General features: G+C 41.1%; 1 protein-coding gene across 5 annotated transcripts in view; it reads left to right on the plus strand.

Moving 5' to 3' along the window:
• XPO6 (exportin 6) overlaps positions 1 to 23,994 on the plus strand; it is a 127,714-nt gene that overhangs the window by 32,125 nt on the left and 71,595 nt on the right. For 4 of the 5 annotated variants that reach the window (XM_028134147.2, XM_008157687.3, XM_054714546.1 and 1 more), the window contains exons 2-6: positions 8,345 to 8,435; positions 11,392 to 11,504; positions 12,532 to 12,729; positions 19,865 to 20,024; positions 21,768 to 21,845. In XM_028134147.2, coding sequence (XP_027989948.2) covers positions 8,345 to 8,435; positions 11,392 to 11,504; positions 12,532 to 12,729; positions 19,865 to 20,024; positions 21,768 to 21,845 — 640 coding nt within the window. The remainder of the gene's footprint in view (positions 1 to 8,344; positions 8,436 to 11,391; positions 11,505 to 12,531; positions 12,730 to 19,864; positions 20,025 to 21,767; positions 21,846 to 23,994) is intronic. The other variant, XM_054714548.1, reaches the window with a different exon arrangement.

Consider the following 23,994-nt stretch of genomic DNA (forward strand, 5'->3'; position numbering starts at 1 on the left):
TTGTTAGGTATGTCATGAATGCATAAAATTTATATATTTTCTCATGATTTTCTTAATAATTGTCTTTTGTCTAGCTCCGTGGTAGGCAAACTGCGGCTTGCGAGCTACATGTGGCTCGTTGGCCCCTTGAGTGTGGCTCTTCCACAAAATACCACTGCCTGGGCGAGTCTAGTTAGAAGAAGTTTAAGTTTAAAAAATTTGGCTCTCAAAAGAAATTTCAATCATTGTACTCTTGATATTTGGCTCTGTTGACTAATGAGTTTGCCGACCACTGGTCTAGCTTATTTTATTGTAAGAATACAGTATATAATACATTTAACATAAAAATGTGTTAATCGACTATATTCTTGGTAAGACTTGTGGTTAACAGTAGGCTATTAGTAGTTAAGTTTTTGGGGAGTTAGAAGTTATGTGCAGATGTTTGACGGCATTGGGGGTCAGTGTCCCTAATTAGCACATTGTTCAAGGTCAACTGTATATCTGTACTCAGTCTCCTCTCTGTTTAACCTTGGCTCTATGTCTCTGTCACAACAGCTGAGGGAAATCTTGAAGTGGGTGTGGATAGGACTGCAATTCAGAGATCTGGCTTGCCACTTACTAGCTGTGCACTTTTTAAAAAAAATTGATATTAGAGGGAGAGGGGGGAGAGTGAGAGAGAGAAACATTGATGTGAGAGAAAAACATTGATCGATTGTCTCCCATATGCACCCTGACTGAGGATTGAACCTACCACCTATCACCTGGGTATGTGCCCTCATTGGAAGCAAACCATCAACCCTTTGGGTTGGCCCAACCAACTGAACCACACCGGCCAGGGCAAGCGGTGCACTTTTGAGTAAGTCATTCAATGTCCCAGGGTTTCAGTGACCACACTCTGAGTGCTAGACTTGGAAGATTCAACTGGTTTCGCCAGTTTGCTTTTAGAGAAATAAAGTGAGATGCCTGCTTCATCAAGATGTGTTTAGTTATTTCTTTTTTTGTTTGTCTTTTAAGGACAGTATCTGCAGTTTGAGACACAAGAGCAGTTTGTTTTTTAAGGACAGTATCTGCAATTTGAGACACAAGAGCAGTGACAGAAAAGATGGGAAGAAGATTTGTTGTTTTCTTTGTTTTATACTTACCCGAGGATATTTTTCCATTGATTTTTAGAGTGTGGAAGAGAGAGGGAAAGACAGAGAGAATATTGATATGAGAGAAACACATCTATTGGTTGCCTCTTTCATGAGCCCTGTCCAGGGCCTCCAGGCCAGGGAGGAGCCTGCAACAAAGTATGTGCTCTTGACTGGAATTCGACCTGGGACCCTTCTGTCCCCAGGCTGACTCTCTATCCACTGAGCCAAACCGGCTAGGGCAAGAAGACTTGTTTTGAATATCATTCTTTTGACTGGGGCTTCCGTGTGCTTTCCTGCTTTCTAGCGTTTTGCGCCAACTTCAGAAGGGGATGGAATCCAGTAGATGTCACATTGATTCCCATTGTGTGGTATTTAAGCTTAGTATTTCATCTCATACTTCTGTATGCAGGCCTAAAGGCCAAAGAGATGTCTTTCCTCGTCTGTTTTCTTTGCAGTGGTGAAGAGTAAGGAAAGTGTTCTTTTGTTTAGACATCCATGGTAATCCTGTTAGCTTCTAGAGACAGTTTATATGAGATTGAATTTCTTTGCTAATGGCATCTGTTGTAACACATGAGGTATGTTTTGCATACTTTTTAACTGTGGTTAGCACCTAGTATAGAATCACTTTTCTAAGAAACCTTTATATAATAGCAAATAGAGTCATAAAATTGTTCTAGATATGTCACAATATTACAGTGGGACTCTGGGATGCTAGCTTGGTATCAAGGAGGCCATGAAACTGAATACAGGAGGCCCATATGATACACCTCCTTGTAGGATATACAAAATGTGGCTCATGGAAAGGTGGCAAAAAGCTTGTTTCTTAAAAAAAAAAAAAAAAGTCATTTCACCCCTCATATCAATTTTGTAAAAGGTTATGCTTTAAAAGGTGGCAAAAGCTTAATTAAAGTTTCTTAAAAAAGGTCATTTTTTTCTCAAATACCAATTTTGTAAAAGGGTGTTTTAGAGCCAATTTTGTAAAAACATTACAGATTTAATCAGAAAACTGTCATCTAAGTGCCTTATTTTAAGGGACAAAATACCGCATTTCCAACTGTAGTCTCGTTTTTTAAAGATAAATTATTAGCAGTCTTCTGTTTTTCAAAACATGTTCATTGAATGCATCTGAGCAAAGGTCATTATGATCAGAGTTCTTAAAGGGGGAAATTTAAACAGTCATATGTATCTTGAATTTAGAGGATTACTAGTATTCCTGAGAAACGAAGAATGATACTAATAGTCTACTTGTTTGCTTTTTTTTTACTCTTGAATTTGGTCTAAAGTATTTGAGCACCAGTCTCATACCTGATGGTATAAATACAGATGTAAAGGCAGTTCTTCCCAGACAGTTTATGTTCTAATATCTATGAAGTATTAACAGCTGCAGATAGGACTTTCAGCTCCTACTTTATTTCCTGCATTATGTTGACTATGTGCTTTATATCAATTATTTTATTTAATTCTCAGAATAACCTCATGTGTTAGGTTTCCTTATTATTCCCCTTTGTGCACAAGAGGAAAAAGAGTGATAGATTAAATAACTAGGCCAAGGGTGAGGTGCATTCTGATGGGAACCAAGGAACTGGAGGCCAGGGCCTGTGCTGTTTAATTGTGCCATTCAGAAATGAGCAGAGAACGGTGCCACGGGCAAAACTGGTTACAGGACAGAAACAAAAAGATGAAAACAGAGACGGGATTCTTAGTAAGAAATTGCATCAAGGTTGAACTATGCATTGCACACCCAGGAACGAATGCAGAATGGGAATTTGCTATGAGACGGTGAATGTTCAGACTGAGTGATGGCTTCCTGTGGTGAGTAATGGTGAATCAGGCATTCTTCCCTTTTTTTTCCTCCTAGTAAACTTCTCTGCATTTTTCAAAATCCAAAATATATGATCACCTCTGTTGAAGCTTTCCCATTTCCCTCAGAGTTGGTTCTCATTGGGCTCCTGAGGCATTTTTTGTGTATGTCACCACTATAGTATGTACACCATTATATTCTGCTTTTTATTCATAGACCCTGCCCTATCCCCTCAGGCCACTTCAGTTCTTTGAAGTCAAGGACAATCTTACTAATCTTTGTATCTCAGGGGCTAAATGCAGTGTCAGATACTTAGTGCGAATTGAGCTTATTTGTTGAATGAATAGCTGAGTTTCTCAGTCACCCAGATTTAAAGGCTCTTCAAAGCTAGAAATAGAGTAATTGTGGCAGAAAATCTATATTTATGAGAATTTATCTGGTGGTGCAGTACAGATTGGATTGGAATTGGGAAAGCTGACATCTCAAGGTGACCAGGTAAAAGAAATTATAGTAATCTAGGCAGGAGGTAGTTAGGGCCTGGTAGAAGTAGTAGTGAGGGAAAGGCACACCAGCCTAAGAAATAGTGTCCAAGCAAGCATCAAACCTGACGGCGTTCGCTGTCAGGATAGAGGATTTGGGAAGAGTCGAAGAAGATTTCACATTATGTAACCCTCCTCTTCTTTCGAGTTTTTCTTATATTTTATTATGTGATTATGGGTCTTGGTTGACTTAGTAGCTAGTTCCATAATAAATGAGTCAGTAGTAGAGGTCTCTGAATTGCTGAGCCATGAGCAGTGCAGGAAAAGGAGCAGATAAAATTAAGGCAGGCACAGTTGAAATCACTGGGACAGAAGAGTTTGGTTTATTTTAGATATAAGCATGGCTCTCCAAGAGTATATTCTGAGCCAAGTTTAACTCATCATCTTGGCCACATTATTGAGTGAAGCCAAGTTAACTCTCGGGAAATCATAGGCTTATGGGATTGTAATGCTTTGTGTTGCCACCCTGACATCTCTGCAGACAAATAGGTGGTGGTTCCTAGGAATCTAGGAGTCCCATGCTCAGACGTCACCTGCAGGCTCCCAAATTACTTTTAATAATTGTGCTAATAGAGGAAAAGCACATTTTCTAAGTTCAGAGTCTGAAAATAACAGCCGGAATGTTAAAAAATAGGTATAACATGAAGTTTTTAAAAATTGTGTATGTATACTTACAGAAAAGTGCACAAATCATAATAGGGCTCTTTTGACTTTTTTGGACATCCTAGTAATGGTGCTTGCTGTGAACATTTGTGCACTTTCCCCCTTTTTTGGCGGGTGGTGGTGGTGGCGGTATACAAATTTCTTTGGGTGTGTTATCAAGGAGTAGAATTGCAGTTAAGAAGCATGTATGTGCTCAGCTGCAAAATGGTTTCCAACGTGGTTAAACGAGTGTTTTCTCCTGCCAGGAGCAGCATATGCATATTATAGTTGCTCACCATCCTCACTAACACTTGTGACTGTCATTTGAATTTTAGCCATTTTGTGGATGAGTAGCACTGTCTTGTTTTAAATTTGAATTTCCCTGATGACTAGTGAGGTTTAGCACTTATGTTATGTATAGGCCTTTTGAATACCTTTTTATAACTATTTGCCTGTCAAAAATATTGAGTTGTTTGTCTTTTCCTTATTGAAGTCTTCACTTGATCTCTTCCATAGATTCTGTGACTTTAAGTGAAACAATGTATAAAGAAACCTATTTTATCACGGGCTAATTGATATAAACTAGAGTTAAGTTACTAATCCATCTTGGCAATGTTATAACAAAACCATGTTGAACCAAAGAATGTTATTCCAGGATCTGCTGTACACCGATGAGAGTTCTCTGTTGTCTTTATTGAAAATATCTTCTCCCATTTTGTGGCACTGTTTTGTTGTGCCATTTGGTGAACATTTAAAAAAATATATATTTTATTGATTTCAGAGAGGAAGGGAGAGGAAGAGATGAAAAAAAAAATGGTGAGAGAATCATTGATTGGCTGCCTCCTGCACGCCCCCTACTGAGGGGTCTATCCTGCAACCTGGGCATGTGCCCTAACCGGGAATGGAACCATGACATCTTGGTTCATAGGTCGATGCTCAGCCACTGAGCCACGCCTGGTTACAAGACGACAAACATTTAGATTTATCAATCTTTTCCTCTATGTTTAGTGCTTTTATATGTCCAGTCCAGATTTGGTTATAGAGTTTTCCTACCTCGGGGTCATGAAGATGTTCTATATTCTCTTTCAGAAACTTTGTTTTACCTCTCACATTTTCTATCTGTAATCCAAGTGGAATTTTTTTGCATGAATGTCTGACTTGTTTTGAGGCTAATCTTATCTGACCTTAGTTCTTCAAGTTCTGGGAAGCAGTCGGGTGTATCGGAGTCCTCAGTGTTCTTCGTGAATTAGTCAGGGCAGTGTTTGAGTAGCCTTGGGAATTGAAGCCTCTTCTTACCATGTCATGGCACTTGTTCTTTGTTTTGTGTTCTTTATTCCTTTATTACTTGAAAGTGTAGTCTGTGGGGAATATGACCACATCTTTACTTGCTATTAATTCCTTAACCAAGTGCAGTGTGGATTCTGTCTTCACCACCTGCTTGAACAGCCTTCTTGCCAAATGGGAAGAATTTTCTACTATCCTTCAACCAGTTGTATGTCTTGAACATGTTTTTTGTTTTTACATCTCTATTTGGATTGTTGACCTTGGCAAAGTCTCATTCTCCTTTCCTTACACAGTTTCAATTTGAAATCCAGTTGAAAAAGCCCTGCAGCCTGAGGGCATGAATCTCTAGTTTCAGAGTAGTTCTGACCAATTCTTTTGTTTTGTTTTGGTCTGTGTTCATTTGTTATCTAAGACCAAATAAAAATGATAGCAGCCAGAGCTGGGCATGAGATCATTCCTTAGAGCTTTCATAGATCATTTCATTATTGAGGTAGGTTATTAGTATTGCAATTATAGACATGATTGAAATGCAAATAGCACATTATTTGTTTTAGTTGAGAAACACCAGATTTGGTGACAGAGTTTCCTTTTCCATGAACCATCATTTGGTGGGAGCATCCATCCTGTGACCCTTGTGGATACTTTGTCTTTCTGCTTTCTGTTGGAATGCTAGCTTTTTGGGTTGGAGCAGGGTGGGTAGGCTGGATGGGATTAGAGATAGAGTTGGATTCTTTGGGGAGATTGTGAGGAACTTGCCCCAACAGCCTTTTAATGCAGGACCAGTAGTTGTCAAGTTCACAAACCCTGTGCCTTAAGAACCAGTATGAAATAAACCTTGGAGGTTGGGGTTACCTGAATGTGATGGGCTCAGGTTTTCCCCCAGGATCTACTCTATAATGATTACTATGAGAAAAAGTTGTGGTGTCATTGGAAGATATGTCCTTTTTAGGAATCCATTTTGGCTCCAGAAGAACTATCGCTTTATTTTAACTGAATAAACTGACTTTAGTTCAACAAATATCTCTTGAGTTATATTTATTTTTATTTATTTTTTGTCAGTAAGTTACTTTAACATGTGAGATTTTCCTTCGATTTTTAAAAAATATTCCCATAAACTTTTTAAAAACAGCTAATTCCTTTTTTCAAATGAAATGGTGCACCAAATCAATTTATGAAACAGACCAAACATTTTTTCTTTTTATATAAACTCATTTTAGAAATTTGAATTTATAGCGTTTACTTTGAAAGTCAGTTGTCATTACATAGCCATCAATGAGGCTGGTTTGATCACCACAAAAACCTGAAATGGGACCTAACTGATTTGGCTCAGTGGATAGAGCCTTGGCCTATGGACTGAAGGGTTCTGGGTTCAGTTCTTGTCAAGGGCATGTACCTTGGTTGCAGGCTTGATCCCCATTAGGGGGTGTGCAGGAGGCAGCTGATTGATGTTTCTCTCTCATCAATGTTTCTATCTCTCTTATCCCTCTCCCTTCCTCTCTCTAAAATCAACAACAATATATTTAAAAATAAACCCAAAACATGAAACGGGTTAAAAAGATTTCAGTCTTTAGTCCCGCATTCTAGTTATTTCTACATTTGAAAAAATTGTGTAGTTTTTCCGTTTAACTTGCAATCTAAGGATAATTTTATAAAAAAAATTCAGATGAGAAAATTCCTGTCATCACTCAGCATGTCAGAGTTCAGTTGTCATTGTACAGCCATCAGATCATGACCGCAGCAGGGGAGGGCCAGCATGCCTGACACTGCTTGAACATGGCCCTCGTGTACTGTGTTGTGTGCTCACATGTGCCAGCTGATGTAGATGGGCTGGTGCAAGCCTGATTTAGCTTCAATAATTAGTACCCATTGTAAGATGTGCTGGTTTATCCAGGGAGATGGCCCAAGTTCTTCAGTCTCCTGAAAAGTCAGTTACCAAGTGGAGGCCTCTAGTAATATTACAGTTTGATACATAACACATTTGAATATGGACTTCTTTTAAAACATAGTTTTTATAAGTCAGCTTTTACTCTCTGGGCAATGGAGAGGATGGGGAAATGGAGTAGGGGGAAGGTGGGTGGGAAGATGGGAATTGAGAGATAATTAAGCAACCAGAACTGCTGTTGGCTCTTGATTATCTCTGGGTAGATTAATGCCAGTGAGGATTCAGAAATGGTGTGGGAATGCTCACTTTTTGCAGATGGGCTGTGTGACGGAGTGTTGACTCAAATTCTGCTGCTGCAACTGATGCCTCCTACTTTAGTGAAAGAAGGGGAAGTGGGTTTGAAAGAGGGGGTGGGCGAACTTTGGAGTCTTGAGCCCTCTCCTCTCATTCTCTACCCGAGCCGTTCTGCTGAGAGTCTGGCTCGCTCTGTGGGTCTGTGATTGGAGCTGCTGTCTAATTTTGAGTTCCTGCTCAGCTTGGCTCTTACTGCACCTTAATCTCTGTGCAGTAAGGTGCTGCACATAGGAAATTGAGAGTTGATAGGATGTGCGACTTGAATTGAAGCACCTGCAAAAAACCCTAAGAATCCATGTAGCAGTTTAACTACAGTTTCTCTGAATTCAAGTTATGCAGACATGGGACGTAGTCTATAGGGAACCCTAACCTTTTCCCTGAATGTCTTAACGCTGCCTATTTCAGTCAGGACCATGGGCTGTGAATTTGCTTTCAATATGTTTCCAGAATTAAATTTTGAATGACTTGCTTTTTTTTTTTTAGCATAAATAATTGAAAACCAATTGCACTGTAGCATGAATTTATGGAGTATACTAAAACCTTTGGTTTCGAGCCAGTTGGAAAGTTCCCTTGTTTTTCTGGCTTATACCATGCATTTGAAGAATGTTGAACCAAGATGTTTTCAAGAAGTAAATTGCTATTGCTGTTGAATGTGACCCGGAAGAAACTGAGGAACAGTAGAACTAAAGATACTGTTTATTGATTTTATTTTTTCAAATTCCTTTGTTAGGCATCTGAAGAAACCTCCCTCAGGGCATTGGAAAGTCTGATGACAGAGTTTTTTCATGACTGTACAACTAATGAGAGAAAACGTGAGATAGGTAAGTGAAGTGTTGAGTTGTAGTCGTTTGTAATGGAAAAGCCCCAGTGGGGAGGGAGAGTTGATAACCTTGGCTTGTCAAGCCTGAATGTTACTCCTTAAGTTCTTGTTCTTTCGGCTCTGGTTCTGCTGGTTGGTGCCCGGTGAGGTCTGCAAATCTAGCTGCAAGGGCTCTGTATAGTTCGTGGAGCCCCCTGTAATCCATAGGGATGGATTTTCTTTCCTTTGATAAAGTGTGGGAAAACCCTCCTGCTTTGTTCTTGATTTTAGCAGTGTTGAACTTTATAAGAAGCATGTAAGTATTAATTTAAAAAAATTCAAAGAAGTGTCAAAATGAACATGTTTTTGGTGTGTAGATGTCTAATCCAAACCTCATCTAGTGCCCAGAGATCCTTAAACTGGTCTTACCTCTGGGGGCTTCTTGCTTCTTTTTCCTTATCTCCATTTCCTTATCTCTGTTATCCCACCCATTCTGCAAGTTTTTATGAATGAAGACTTCAAACCACAGAGAGGTGTAGGTATTTACCTCAGGTCTTTAGGGAGCCTCAGTGCCTTTTAGAACCTCTTTGAATTTTATATTCATTGACATGAACAATATTCTTTAAAGCGTACTTTAAACTAGAAGTGTATACAGATATCAGATCTCTGTCTCAGGGACATGTTGCTCTGTGGTCCTAGTATAATCCTTTTTCCTCCCAGGTTTCAACCCCTGAACTTGAAAATGAAAATTTTTTCTCTATTCAAACTTAAAGGGTTTTTCCCTTGGATCTTTGTACTGACCTTACATTCATTGCTTTTACCTGCTTGGAAGTCTTTATGTGGAATTCTGTGGAGGCCCATTTCTCTGTCCCATTTGGCTTCTCTAACACATTGACAAGTGTTATGGCTGATTATGGTTGATTTCCGCCTCTTGTTCAAAGCTGGGTTGGGGTTTGGATTTCCAGGTCGCCAGTGTAGCTTTGACCACAGCCCATTACCCTTTGCATCCTTTGAGCATCCCATCAGCTCCTGGTAGATGCTAACTTTTTATCTCTTAATTTTGAACCTGGTGTCTCTTTTGGGCTTGCCCTGCATGCCTTTCTTTTCTGAGGACAGAGAACCAGAGCGTTTATAAACAAGGGGTACTGACAGAAGCTGAGCCCAGTAGCTGAACAGTCACTGTCTTGAAGGATTCACTTTGCTTGCTTCCCTAGATCCTCTCGTATTACTCAACCTTACCCTCTTCCTGCCCCCAGAGTGATCCCTGTTAGTTTTATGCTATTAAAGTACTTTATAGTGAAAACATCACTGGTGATTTTTACCAAAGAAGGTACAGGATCTTCCCCTTATACAGTCTACTATAGTTCAGTACTAATTTCTCTGAAGTCCTGTTTTGCACTCATACTTGAATTGTTTTTGGTTTTTCTATTAATTTTTTGGTTTGCAAAGCAAATATTGCTCACTTTCAGCATTCATGAATTAAAAGTAGAACCTTTGGATCATGTTTGTATTCTAATCTTATTTAAATAACCAGATGCTATAGATGTCTAATTTAAATGAAGGCTAAGAGGAATTGGGGGTTTGGTTCTATAGAGTGGGTGTGTCTTAGTTCAGCTTCATTCCAGTATGGGCTGGAACCACTTGTTTCCTTTTTGATGTCTTAGAATGAACTAAAGGCTTTCCTAGCTAGGTGGGAGAAAGGCTCCGCCCACTTGCCACCAAAGGTGTGTTGTTAGTGCTCTAGAGAGAGAGCTGTCAGCAGGACCCTCGAGAGACAAACCTGAAGCATCATGGAGGAGCAGCGATTCTCTAGGGATCGGACTCAGTGATTTAGTGGCAAGTTCTAGAACAGAAACCTGAGTTCCTCATTTCCAGCCAGAGCTCATTCTCTTTGGTTTACTTGACCTCTGGGATTCATAGAAATTTTTATTTGATTATAAGAACAGGTCATCAGCTTACTTTTATGGAATTTTTAATGAGCCTGCCTTGATGCATTTAGCTTAAGTCCTAGGGTCTAGCAGAGCAGTGACTTTAGGATTAGAATGGGCTGCTGTGCTTCTTGCTTTTCCAAGGGCTTCCTAGACTCTCTCAGGGTTGTTGCCTTTTTCTGTTACATTTCATGACCAGTACAGCAGGGGAAGGTAACTGAGGGCAGCATGTGCAGAAACATGGTGATAGACTTGTAATGCTTGCTGACTGTGGGCCTGGATGATGCTACCGCAGCCTGAAGGAGGAGAAACCATTTCTAACTGATTTGATGTGGACAGGGCTGTTCTTGGCATCTCCCATGATTGCTATTCTTTTTTACTTTTTTGGGTGGTAGTTAAAAATAAAACTAAACCAAATGAAGAGAATTAGCTATCTTGAATTCACTTACATTTTTGTCTATTCTTTGTTTATAATTTTTTTCCTACTTCTCTAGCCATCATTGTGTGTGTGTGTGTGTGTGTGTGTGTGTGTGTGTGTGTGTGTGTACAGTGAGAGTGAGTGGTGGGGAGGTATATACAAGGTATCCCCAAAATAGCTGATAGCTCAATTTTGAAAATGAAAAGTATGTTAGTAAACACTGCCCTTATAATTATTCAGAGACACCATAGATATATCTCCTGCTCCAGAGGAAATATGTTAGCAATTAGCCATCATTTATAAGGTGAAATGATACTCTTATAACTGTCCATCCACACATTAGGTTAAGTAAGAACTTTAACAATGGAAGTTTCTCTGCTGAAAAAAGTGCCCATTGCAAGCTTACTGACTTTAAAATGCCTGAATACACTGTCAGTGCTCACGGTCATCTCAGAGTTGGAAAAATATGGTCTGTCCTTTCTGTGTTGAAAAATAAGCTGGATTTTGTAGTTGGTTTTGACAACATTAACATATATGGAGGGTGGCACGTTTTTAAAAAATAAGACAGCCCAGCCTTGTATTAATTTTATATATTTTCATAGCCTTCTTTTGTTGCTATTTAACTTTTCCAGAGGAGCTTCTTAATAACTTTGCCCAGCAAGTAGGAGCCTGGAGATTCTGCCTGTACTTTCTCTCCAGTACTAGGAATGACTATGTAATGATGTACAGTTTGACGGTTTTTGAGGTAAGTTGTCAGATAATTCTATACTGTGCTGAAAAGTATTTGTAGTCACATTGCCATGTCATTGGCACAAGACTTTAGCTTTGAGGTACAGATGGCTGGGAAACAGTGGTAACTTCACTCAGGGGCTTCTCCACTTGCTGCCTTTATCAAGATGTCTGGTGTGCTGGGGGCACGTTTCTGTCTTTGACACCAGAAAGGTAAGATGGGGTCAGGTAGGTAGGTCCTTTGTGGTAGTATATAACTTTTCCTTCCACATTATCATTTAAAAAAAAATAATGTTATTGATTTCAGAGAGGAAGGGAGAGGGAGAGAGAGATACAAACATCAATGGTGAGGGAGAATCACTGATTGGCTGCCTTCTGCATGCCCCCTACTGGGGATTGTGCCCGCAATCTGGGCATGTGAATCGAACCCAGGACCCTCCAGTCCACAGGCTGACGCTCAATCCACAGAGCCAAACCGGCTAGGGCACCACGTTATCATTTAGAAGAAGATAATTAAAGTCTGGGAGGAGGGATGATACCCAGAATATTCTCATCCTAAGCACAAACATTTTCATTTTAATCAATTCGCTTCCCATTTTTGTCTTCCTATGTACACTTAAAAAAAACTAATTATAATAATCATATTGCTCATGCCACTTTGTATTCTGCTCCCGCCCTTGTCTTTATATTATATTCCTGTAAGTGATTGTACCATTGTTCACCAAGCCATTCTTCTGTTTTTGAGCATAAGTTGTTTCTGTCATTATTTTGTGGTGGCCGTTAGAGACAGTGATGTAATAGATAGTTTTTACACATACAGCTTTTTTATTTCCATTAAATTATTTAGCAGAGCTTTCCAGGAATGGGATTGATGTTTTATAGGATTTGAATATTTTTATCACTCTTATTGCAACATTGCATTGCTCCATATCTTTGTTTACAATCAGGGTTGCTTATTTGAGGTGTTATAGCTAACCATTGGATGAGAATTAGTTATTTTTATGTATAGATGGCTAACTTTAGGATGTATATTTGTTTTTCAGAATCTGATCAATAAAATGTGGCTTGGGGTCCCATCTCAGGATAAGATGGAAATCCGTAGCTGCCTACCCAAACTCCTTTTGGCTCACCACAAAACCTTACCTTACTTTGTCCGGAACAAGCTCTGCAAAGTTATTGTTGATATTGGCCGTCAGGATTGGCCCATGTTCTATCATGACTTTTTTACTAACATTTTACAGGTAAGCACATACCTGAGGAAACTTTATCTTGTATATACTTTGTTTGTAGAAGTGATTATTTCCTTTCTTGAAGAGGAGTTTTAAGATTAGCAAAATTTTGGAGCTGCAGTAGTGATAAGTCCACTTAATTTTGATTCTTGAGACATGTACCTTTGTGCAGTGAAGAAAGGGTATGGGAAACCCAATTGCTTTGTTAACCTCTTGTGAAATTTTGTTCAGCAAATATTTGAAAGCCTGTTAGGTACTGTGCCAGGTGTTGGAGTGCAAGGATGAGGCCTTCAGTTGCCATAATTTGGTAGGGAGATAGCTGTGCTAACAATAATTATCCAACAATATGGCAGTTACTGTAGTGGAAGCATGTGCAGAGTGCAGTGGCGGCATAGCATTTAGACTCAAGGTGCTGAAGTAGTTTCCGTGTTGCTGGTGATGCGATGAGAGGTAGTGTAATGGTTCAGCGCAAGAGGCTAGATTGATGGGCAGGGGCCAGACCAGGACGGGCCTGGCTCAGTGACGAGTTTGGAGAAGAGAGAAAACGGCACGTTTTTATGTTGGAGTGATAACTTCAGCAATCGTGTGGAGTGTGGATTGCAGAGGGGCTGCAGTGAAGGTGGCCAGTAAGGCTGCTGTTGGTGAAGTCTGAGTGAGAAGGAGAATCTGAGCCAAGCAGAGGCCTGCCTGGTAGAAAGAGGTGAGGCACTTAGGAGACAGAGTCAAGAAGCTTTGGTCAATGGGTGGTGAGGGTTAAGGAAGGGAGGAATCTAGGCTGTTTTCCAGATTTCAGGCTTAAGTAGCAAATTTTCCAGGCCAGGGATGAAGGACGAAGGAATGAATTTTGACAGATGGTAAATTTATTTTGGCAGAAAACACGCTTAAAATTTGTGTGTTCCTTCTGTATATATCTTGTGAGACTTTAGGAAATGTGGATCTGGGGTTCAGGAAAGAGGTCTTACTACATACATGTCAGGATTGGAAGTCATCAGGGAATAACTAGAGGGGACCTAAGCCAAGAGGGAGATGATTTTCATCTGAATCATGTGATACAGCTGGAAACATTTCATTAATTAATATTTATTTAAAATATGTTTTTACTGATTTCAGAGAGGAATAGAGGGATAGAAACATTAATGATGAGAGAGAATCATTGATTAGCTGCCTTCTGCACGCCCCCTACTAGGGATCGAGTCTGTAACCTGGGCATGTGCCCTTAACTGGAATTGAACCCTGGACCCTTCAGTCTGCAGGCTGATGCTCTAGCCCCTGAGCCAAACTAGCTAGGGCTTTTTAAATTTTTTTATGATGTTCATCTGAATCATGTGATGCAGCTGGAAACATTTTACTTCTTTATTTTATTTTAAAAACTTTATTGTTGAGAGTATTCTAGATGTTCCCCTTTGCCCCCCTCAACTTGATTCCCTCCCCGCCCCAGGCCTTCAACTCCCTTTTGTCTGTGTCCATAGGTAATGCATATAAGTTTTTGGTTAATCTCTTCCTGACCCCTCCTCCCCCTTCCCTCTGAGATTCGACAGTCTGTTCCATGTTTTTATGCCTCTGGTTCTATTTTATTCATCATTTTAGTATTTTGGACTAAGTGATCTTTAAAATCTTTTCAAGTTGTATTCTCTGCTGCTTATTTATCCACAAGAACCAGTCAATGGCATGAAAACCATGTCAAGAATGATTGGTGCTCAATTGCTGACATTTCTGATAATGATAATAAAGTGCACCTTTTCTTCAGGTATATCCTCTATTCCTCAGCCAGGGCCGGCTGCTCTGTGCACCTGCCGCCGGAGTCCCCTCAGCCCCACCGGGGGCCTCGGGTCCTCCTGCACCCCCCACTGACTGAGGCTCAGGCAAGCAGGGCCGGCCGAGGCGCAGGCAAGCCTCGGATGGTGGCTGCCCAGCTGCCCAGGTCCAGCCTGAGGTGCAGGCAAGCTTCGGATGGTGGCTGCCCAGCTGCCCAGGGCCGGCCCGAGGCTCAGGTAACCAGGGCCGGCTGAGGCTTGCACTGCCGGCAGTGGCAGCAGCAGAGGTGTGATGGGGGCGTCGCCTTCCCCTGTTCGCCTGGGTTGCCTCCCGCCCCTGACGGCTCCCAGACTGTGAGAGGGGGCAGGACGGGCTGAGGGACCCCCCCTCCTCCAGTGCATGAATTTTCATGCACCAGGCCTCTAGTATCTATAGAAAAGTGTATTGCCAAATGGAATTTTGGTTGTACAAGTCATTTCTAGCTGAAAGACTAAGGTTGAGGTTTTTGGGGAAAATAGAGACCTAGAGAGAAAAAAAGAAAGAAGTGAAAGGGGGAAATAATGGAAATCTTGTAAAATACAGAAGAATAACCCAAATGGAAAGAGGTGCTTATGAAGGGTCAGTTCTACTTATTATGGGAGGAAAATTGTTAGATGAGGATTTTCTGTCCCCCAACTCCCCACTGCATTATCTGAATTTAAGTTAGTGTTAGAAATAGTTCAAACTTGAGGAAAATGAAGAGAAAACTTGGAGGATGTAATTGAAGTTTTAGCATTCAAGAGAACTGATTTAATAGAGAGCTTTTTTTAAAAAAAGAGGTAGGTAACATTGGTTTAATCACATCATAAATTTCAAGTTGACAGCATTATAACTTGAGATCTGTATACTCTACTGCATGCTCACTACCAAAAGTCTAGTTTCCATCTGTCACCAATAGAGAGCATTTAAAAAAAATTGTTGGCAGTATACTTTTTAAAGAAGGTTTTTAAAATTGATTTTAAGAGAGAGAGGAAAGGGGAGAGAGAGAGAGGGAGAGAAATGTCTATGTGAAAATGAAACATCTATTGGCTACCTCCTATACGCCCCCTGTTGGGGAACAAGCCTGAAACCTGGGCATGTGCTCCTGCCGGGAATTGAACTGGCAGCCTTGTGGTGCACAGGATGACACCCAACCACCTGAGCCACACCGGCCAGGGCTAGAGAGCATTTTGAATATGCCATTAATTGCTACTGGTTTTACATAATGTTCCTGAGGGCAGTTGAATTTATCAAAGTTTCCATTATTTGAGTGCTTTTCCTTGGTCTGCAATGAGAAGAGTTGTTTTCAAGGCAAAGGAAAGTGCCCTATATTTCTTTCTGTAAATCATTTTTATTTTTCAGTCGACATACAATATTATATTAATTTCAGGTGTACACCCAGTGATTAGACATTATATAACTAAGTGGTCATCCTGATAAATCTCGTATCCATCTGTCACCATACATAATTATTAGAATACTAGAGGCCCGGTGCATGAAATTCATGCACGTGGAGGGGGGCCCCCTCAGCCCAGCCTACACCCTCTCCAATCTGGGACCACTCAGGGGATGTCTGACTACCGGTTAAACCGGCAGTCGGACATCCCCTGAGTTGGACATCCCTCTCACAATCCGGGACCACTGGCTCCTAACGGCTCACCTACCTGCCTGCCTGATTGCCCCTCACTGCCCCCCTCTGCCAGCCTGGTCACCCCCACTGCCCCCCCCCCCCCCCCGCTGACCTGGTTGCCCCCAACTGCCCCCCCTGTGGACCTGGTCGCTCCACGCAGCCTGCTGCTCAGTCGTTTGGTTGCCCCTCACTAACCCCCCAGCTGTCCTGGTCGCCCCACACAGCCTGCTGCTCAGTCGTTTGGTTGCCCCTCACTGCCCTCCCCTCCCCCCGCTGACCTGGTTGCCCCCAACTGCCCCCCCCTGCGGGCCTGGTCACCCCACACAGCCTGCTGTTCAGTCGTTTGGTCGCCCCTCACTAACCCCCCTGCTGGCCTGGTTGCCCCATGCAGCCTGTTTAGTCGTCCGTTTGGTTGTGGTGGTCGCTTAGGCTTTTATTATTATAGATTATTGACTGTATTCCCTATTCTGTACTTTACATCCCATGACTGTTTTGTAACAACTAATTTGTACTTCTTAATCCCCTTCACCCTTTTCATCCAACTCCTGCCCTGACTGACCCCTCTCCCATCTGGCAACTATCAAAATGTACTCTGTATCTGAGTTTGTTTCTGTTTTATTTCTTTGTTTATTCTGTTGTTATTTTACATTCATTTGAGGATAGACATGTATTTATTTCCATTTTATTGTTCATGTTTTTTATCTTTTTTTTTTTCTTTCTTATTCTTAAAGAAGACCCTTTAACATTTCATATAATACTAGTTTGGTGGTGATTAACTCCATTAGCTTTTCCTTGTCTGGGAAGCTATTTATCTGTCCTTCGATTCTAAATGATAGTTTTGCTGGTAGAGTAATCTTGGTTGTAAGTTCTTGCTTTTCATCACTTGGAATATTTCTTGCAATTCCCTTCTGTCCTGCAAAGTTTCTGTTGAGAAATCAGCTGACAGAATTATGGGAGCTCTCTTGTAGGTAACTGTTCTGCTCTTGCTGCTTTTAATTCTCTTAAAAATTTTTTTTAATCCTCACCTGAGGATTTCTTTTCCTCATTGATTTTTAGAGGTGGTGAAAGGGAGCGAGGGGAAGAGAGAGGGAGAGGGAGAGGGAAAAGGAGGGAGGGAGGGAAGGAAGAGAGAGAGAGAGAGAGAGAGAGAGAGAGAGAGAGAGAGAGAGAGAGAAACATCGATGTGAGAGACACACACCGATTGGTTGCATTCCGCATGCGCCCCAACCATGGCCAGGGAGCAAACTTGTAACCCAGGTTTGTGCCCCTGATGGGGAATCAAACCATGACCCTTCGGTTTGCATGGGCCAACACTCTAACCACTGAGCAACACTGGCCAGAGCAAGATATTCTTTTTGTCTTTAACCTTTTGCATTTTAATTATGATGTATCTTGGATTGGGCCTATTTGGGTTCATCTTGTTTGGGATGCTCTGCACTTCCTGGACTTTTATGTCTATTTCCTTCTGTCATTTTTAAAAATAGGTTTTCAATTTCTTGCTCTCTCTCTTCTTCTTCTGGCACTCCCATGATGTGAATGTTCGTATGCTTGAAATTGTCCCAGAGACTCCTTATACTATCTTCAGTTTTTTGGATTCTTTTTTCTTTTTGCTGTTCTGATTAGGTGTTTTTTGCTTCCTTGTTTTCCAACTTGCTGATTTGATTCTTGGTTTCATCTACTCTATTGTCAATTTTCTGTAACTTATTCTTTTCTTTTTTTTAATTTTAAATATATTTTATTGATTTTTTACAGAGAGGAAGGGAGAGGGATAGAGAATTAGAAACATCGATGAGAGAGAAACATTGATCAGCTGCCTCCTGCACACCCCCCACTGGGGATGTGCCCGCAATCAAGGTACATGCCCTTGACCAGAATCGAACCTGGGACCCTTCAGTCCGCAGGCCAACGCTCTATCCACTGAGCCAAACCGGTTTCGGCCCTGTAACTTATTCTTAATTTCAGTTAGTGTATCCTTCATTTCTGACTGGTCCTTTTTTTTGGTTTCCATGTCCTTTTTTATGCTGTTGAAGTTCTCTCTAAGTTCATGTACTCTTCCCCTAAGTTCATTGAGCATCAGAGGAACAATGACCCCTGCCAGCTCTTGTGTCTGGGGGAAAGCTGTCCCCCTAGCTCTTGCCTGATGCCAGATACTTCAGTTCCTCCCCTTATGTTCCTGGTGCCTTTTGAGCTGCTGCCCCAGTGCTGGAGTGCAGAAAGAGTGAGTTTAAGTCCATGTGCAGTCCCTTTAAGAGGAACTGCCTGGGACTCCCTGTTTTTTTTTTACAGCTAGAAGTTAGGGGGACTTCTCTTCCCAGCACTAGAAGCCTAGACCTGATGTGGGGCTGGGACCCCTTGCTCCACAGCTGAGATATCCCTTCTGATTTTTATCCACCACATGTTATGTATGACTAGCCCATTCTACGCCTCCACCCCTTCTCCTACCAGTCTTGATGTGGCTTTTTCTTTGTATCATTAGTTGTAGGACTTCCATTCAGCTAGATTTCAGGTGGTTCTGAATGAAGGTTGCTCTGTAGTTTAGTTGTAATTTTGATATGGTTGTGGGAGGATGCCGATACCATGTTTACTGATGCCTCCATCTTGACCGGAAGTCTTTCCTAAATTTCTTGAAGTGGAGAATATACATTCTATCTGGGTGCAGTTTGTCCTGTCCTTCTCTTCACTAAGGCTTATATTTTGTTGATTGAGTAAAGAATTTATTTATATCAGAGCATGAACTACATTTAAAGTTAATTACGATTTAAGAAAATGGTCAAGTATTCCTTAAGTTGTTTGCTCTTTTATAGATTGTAGCATATAGCCAAACAGAGAATTTTAGTGGCAACTCATTTGCTTTTACCAATTCTGGAAACTAAATAAATGCAATAGTAATGCTTTGAATCGATATAAGTAGTATTATGCTATTGAAGGTGTACCTTTTTTTTGTTTCATGTTTAAGGAAACTTTATTATGGTACAATGGATTGGAGTGGTAGGTGCTAGAAAAAGTGACTTAATTTGGTGCATAGTATTTGTGAAGTTATAGCTGTATTCATAGTGTAATGATATATATGCAATGTTTCTGCCTGCCACGTGTTTAATCTTGAACTTGCATGAAGCATATGAAATTTAGAAATGTAAAGTTGACTTAATACTTGAATATTAAAAATGTATCACAAGTTGGTGTACATATGTGTTAATAACTAATAAATTTGGACCAAGTAACCAAGGCTGTGTTTAAAATCTAGACATGTATAAAAATTGTCATGGTAGGTGTAAAAGAGCATTGTTGTCTTTTTTGAGTTTATGGTATTAGCATTTTTTATTTAAAATAAGATGAGAATATATTTTGAATGGTTAAAAAAATGACATAAGTGTGCTCTTAAGTCATTTTTCTAAAGCGTTGATTTAGCTCTGGCTGGTTTGGCTCAGTGGATGGAGCATCGGCCTGCGGACTGAAGGGTCCCGGGTTTGGTTCCGGTCAAGGGCATGTACCTTGGTTGCGGGCACATCCCCAGTGGGAGGTGTGCAGGGGGCGGCTGATCGATGTTTCTCTCTCATCGATGTTTCTAACTCTCTATCCCTCTCCCTTCCTCTGTGTAAAAAATCAATAAAATATATTTAAAAAATAAAGCATTGATTTATGCAACCTATTTATTATGTATGATTAAACACACAGGAGTACTTTGCAGGTTTATTATTCCTCAGACCTTAAACAGTTTGCTCAGAACTTACCTTTTCCTGGCAGTTGATCCAGTCCCCTGTGACAACCCCCCTTGGACTGATCATGTTGAAAACAACTTCAGAAGAGCTGGCTTGTCCCCGTGAGGACCTCAGTGTGGCTCGGAAAGAGGAGTTGCGGAAGCTGCTGCTGGACCAGGTGCAGACAGTGCTTGGCCTCCTGACAGGTGAGCACAGGTGGTGTCAAAAGCCAGAGGCCTGCCTTCAGATGAGCAGAGCTCAGGCCCCAGCTCTCAGTATATTTGAGCAGTTGTTTTAACTGTTACTGAATCTGAGAATCAAAACAGAAAGAATGTGGTGCTATATTCCCAGCACCAGTCCAGTGTCTAGCACTTGGTAGACTCAAAAAATGTTTCTAACCTACTTTTCTAAAGTCTTCCATTAATTGGTGCTCACTCTTACTGCGATTAATGAGGTATAGACCAGGTCATCGTAATGGTATTGAAATGCTGATTACTGTATCCTAAGTAAAGTGGATGGCGAACACTTTATTGAAAATAATTTGTGCTTAAAATCAGAAGTTGGAGGAGTAGGAAGATAGAAAATTTCAAGTTTTGTGTGGGAGAAGTGAGCCAGACAAGGTGTGTAACAGCACCATGTGTGCTAGGTTGTATTTGTATGTAGCATTTTCTTTGCCATCTTTTCTGTTTTATTGGAGCCCCATACAATGTGTGAAGAGTAAGAATAAACAGAAAGCAAACCGAAGAATGAGACAGGAGGGAGGAAGAGAGTGGAGCACCCTGAGTCAGGAGTGGGCCCTGCTTGGTAGGAGGTGCAGGGCACCCTGGCTGAGAGGTGCCCTGCAAGAATGTAGTGTTCTTATCTTCAGCTTGTCTACCCAGGTTTCTTGGATGTCTAGGAACTTTTTCTTTTGTATGTGTTACAGAGGTGCTTAGCATGCAGTGGGCACTTAAAGTTGGTTATAAGAATGCTTGATCAAAAGTAATCTTGTTATTTGCCCACATCCCTGCCCAGATTCCTAGGCAGAAACCAAACCCTCAGAGCTTTCATTCAAAGCACTTATTGACATCCCTGACTAAATGTTAAATTTCTAGAGTTAGGGACCGTGTCTGATACCTTTATGTTCCACTTTGTGTAGCTGTCACACTATATGGGACATCCCAGAACATTTACAACGCTTCTTCCCTCAACCCACTGTCTGTCTCTGTGGATTTTTCTAATTGGACTTTTCATAAAAATGGAATCATACAATATGTGACCTTTTGTGTCTGGCTTCTTTTACTTAGCATGATACTTTCAAAGGTTATCCATCCCATAATATTAAATATTTTGGGAACAAAGTATTTTCAGAAACTTTTGTGATCATAATAGGTGCCAGGTTCTATAAGGAGAAACAAAGAGGAATGAAACACAGTCCCTGCCCTCCTACTAATGTTTTCTTCATTAGGGGAGAAAGACCTTTAAAAGACTGCATTAAGAGTTATAGTAGAGGTGTGTGTTATGTGCAGGAAAAACCTAACAGACAGAAAGACTTCTTGGAGGAGATGAGCTGAGTGGAATTCAGAGAGGTAGCTGTTAGTCTGGTGTAAAGGTCAAGTTGGGATTCTGGGGGAGGGAGCAGGTCATGTGGAAGGAACAGCAAGTATTTCAGCATGATGAAGCCTTGTGTGTGCGGTGGGGGTGAGGCAGGATGGGAGAACAGAGGCCACAGGCTGAGATTGGGTTTACTGGGTGAGGAAGAGAGGAGGAGGCAGGCTTGTGGGGGGAAGGTAAATTGAGTTTGGAATATCCAAGTAGTGCTGTCCAAGAAGTAGTTAGACATATGGTTGAGAGGGATGTTTAGACATTGATGTTTGATAAAAGATACCAATAAATTGTTTTTCTAAATGTGATTTGCATATGTTGGACTTTATTTCTCTCTTAAACTCAGTTTTCCCTTCTTGGTATAGGTATCTTGGAGTCTGTCTGGGACAAACACAGCGTTACTGCCGCCACCCCGCCACCATCCCCAACCTCAGGAGAAAGTGGTATGGTCTGCCCACCACACATGGTGTTCTTTTTAAATGCAGTGGAGGTCTCAGCAGGGTAGCAATTGCTTATTTATACCAGACCCAGATGCTAACTCTTCCTTAGTCTATTTTTGGCCTTTTTCCCTTGTTTTCTGAGTAGCTGTCTTAGTTCCTCTTAAGTACTCACTTGTACGTTCTTTCTAATACACTACTTAGAACAACATATTTTGTTTCTTTCTTTCCCATCAGGAAGATGGTACCTTTGATCTTCTGTCACCCACTTCCATCTCCTTCAGCTTATATCTCTAATCCTCCTGGTTTGTTTTTCCCTTTTGCTCAATTATCATGGCTGTGTTGCTCATGCTGAGGTTGGTATGAGCCTTGTAGGTCGGCTTTGTAGTTCTGCAGGGGTTGCTGTTGTAGGAGGTGGCAGAGGCTGAAGGAGGGGACAGGGATACATGGAGTGCTTTCTTCCCCGCTGGGCTCATGAAGACCAGTGTGCAGTAATCAGCTTTGACTTTACGTTAGGTCAGAATAATTTGATAAAGCATGGGCGTATTTGTAGTGATCATTAGTTTAGTGTAGTTAGTTATTGTCTATAGTTACACTAATTATCTGTTTGAAAAGTCAGGGTGCAGTTCACCTAAAAATGGCTACTTTCAAGGATGGGTGGAAAGAGGAAATTGTGTCTGAGCTGGAACTTTTAGTTTCTAAATGCTTTTGTTTACACTCAATAATCACAGTGCTTTTCAAGTAGAGTACATCCTGTGAGTTGGCACATATTTCTTCCTCTACTGTAAAGGTTGATGTGGCTAATGAGAAATATTTCCACATCTTTCTCCTGTACCCCAAGGAAATGTGCTGTTGAAATCAGACATCTCTAAGCCCATGCTGTTTCATGTAACCTTTTGTTAATATGTGGAAGTTGAAATTCTTGCAGTTACTAGAGAATTGAAAATATATCATGAAATTTTGGGGACTGTTCATAGTTGACTGGCCCTTGTGGCTAAGTTGGTTGGAGCGTCGTTGATGGTAGGTTCAATTCCCGGTCAAGGCACATATACAGGCTGTGGGTTCCATCCCTGGTTGGGGCGCATGCAGGAGGCAACTGAAAGATGAGACAGAGGGCCGAAGACCAGGACACAGGCTTTATTAGAGGAGAAAACCCCTGCCGGGCTGCCCCCCAAAGGAAGAGAGCAAATGTGCAGGAGTGAACACGCCTTTTGAGGGGAGGAAAGGGAAGGGATGGGGCTTAGGGTACTCGGCACACGCTGATTGGTGGTTTCATATAAGGCACATGATTAGGCACTTAGGGACTTAGGAATCGGGGGCTTAGGGTATTTGGCAGGTGCTGATTGGTGGTTCAATGTACAGTCCATATAAGGTGCCTGGTTAGGTGTTCAGGAATGTCTGTGCTGCAGGTGGAGTTCATCAGTTGGGGGAAGGGAGGATCTATCAGCAACCCAACTGATTGCTGTTTCCCTCCCTCCCTTCACCCCTTCCTCCCTCTCTCTAAAACCAATAAAAAATAAATAAATAAAAGTAAACACTAAAAAAATGACCTGGCCAGTTTGACTCAGTGGTTACAGCGTTGGCCCACAGGTGGAAGGATTGTGGGTTTGATTCCAGGTCAAGGGCACCTACCTTGGTTGCAGGTTCAATCCCCTAGCCCCGGTCAGGGCGAGTGTGGGAGGCAACCAGTTGATGTGTCTCTCTCACATCGATGTTTTTATGTTTCCCTCTCTCCCTTTCTTCTCCCCTCTCCTTCTTCCTCTCCCCACCTCCTCCCTTTCACTCTCTCTGAAAAATCAATGAAAAAAATATTCTCAATGAGAATTAAAAAAAAGTTAAAAAAATGTTTAGAGTAATTTATCATACTTCTTAGATTAAAATCTATTACAGAGCCCTAGAGTATATTAAAAGCCCACAGAAAATTGAACTTTATTTGTACTTGGTGACAAACCTTCATTTTCAAGGTGAATATTTGAGGTGACTTAGCAGATTTATATTTTGCAATATTTGAATGATTGAATAAAAATTGCAAATGTTACAGAGATTTGATTTTATGAATATACCCCTTGGAGAGTGTCCTGCAATTTAGCTAATCTTAAAATGTGTCATTTCATTTAAATAATAGTTTGCAAAGATTAGTTCTTTTGAATTAGAT

The sequence above is a fragment of the Eptesicus fuscus genome, chromosome 4, assembly GCF_027574615.1.
Source record: "Eptesicus fuscus isolate TK198812 chromosome 4, DD_ASM_mEF_20220401, whole genome shotgun sequence".
NCBI classification, from domain to species: Eukaryota; Metazoa; Chordata; class Mammalia; order Chiroptera; family Vespertilionidae; genus Eptesicus; species Eptesicus fuscus.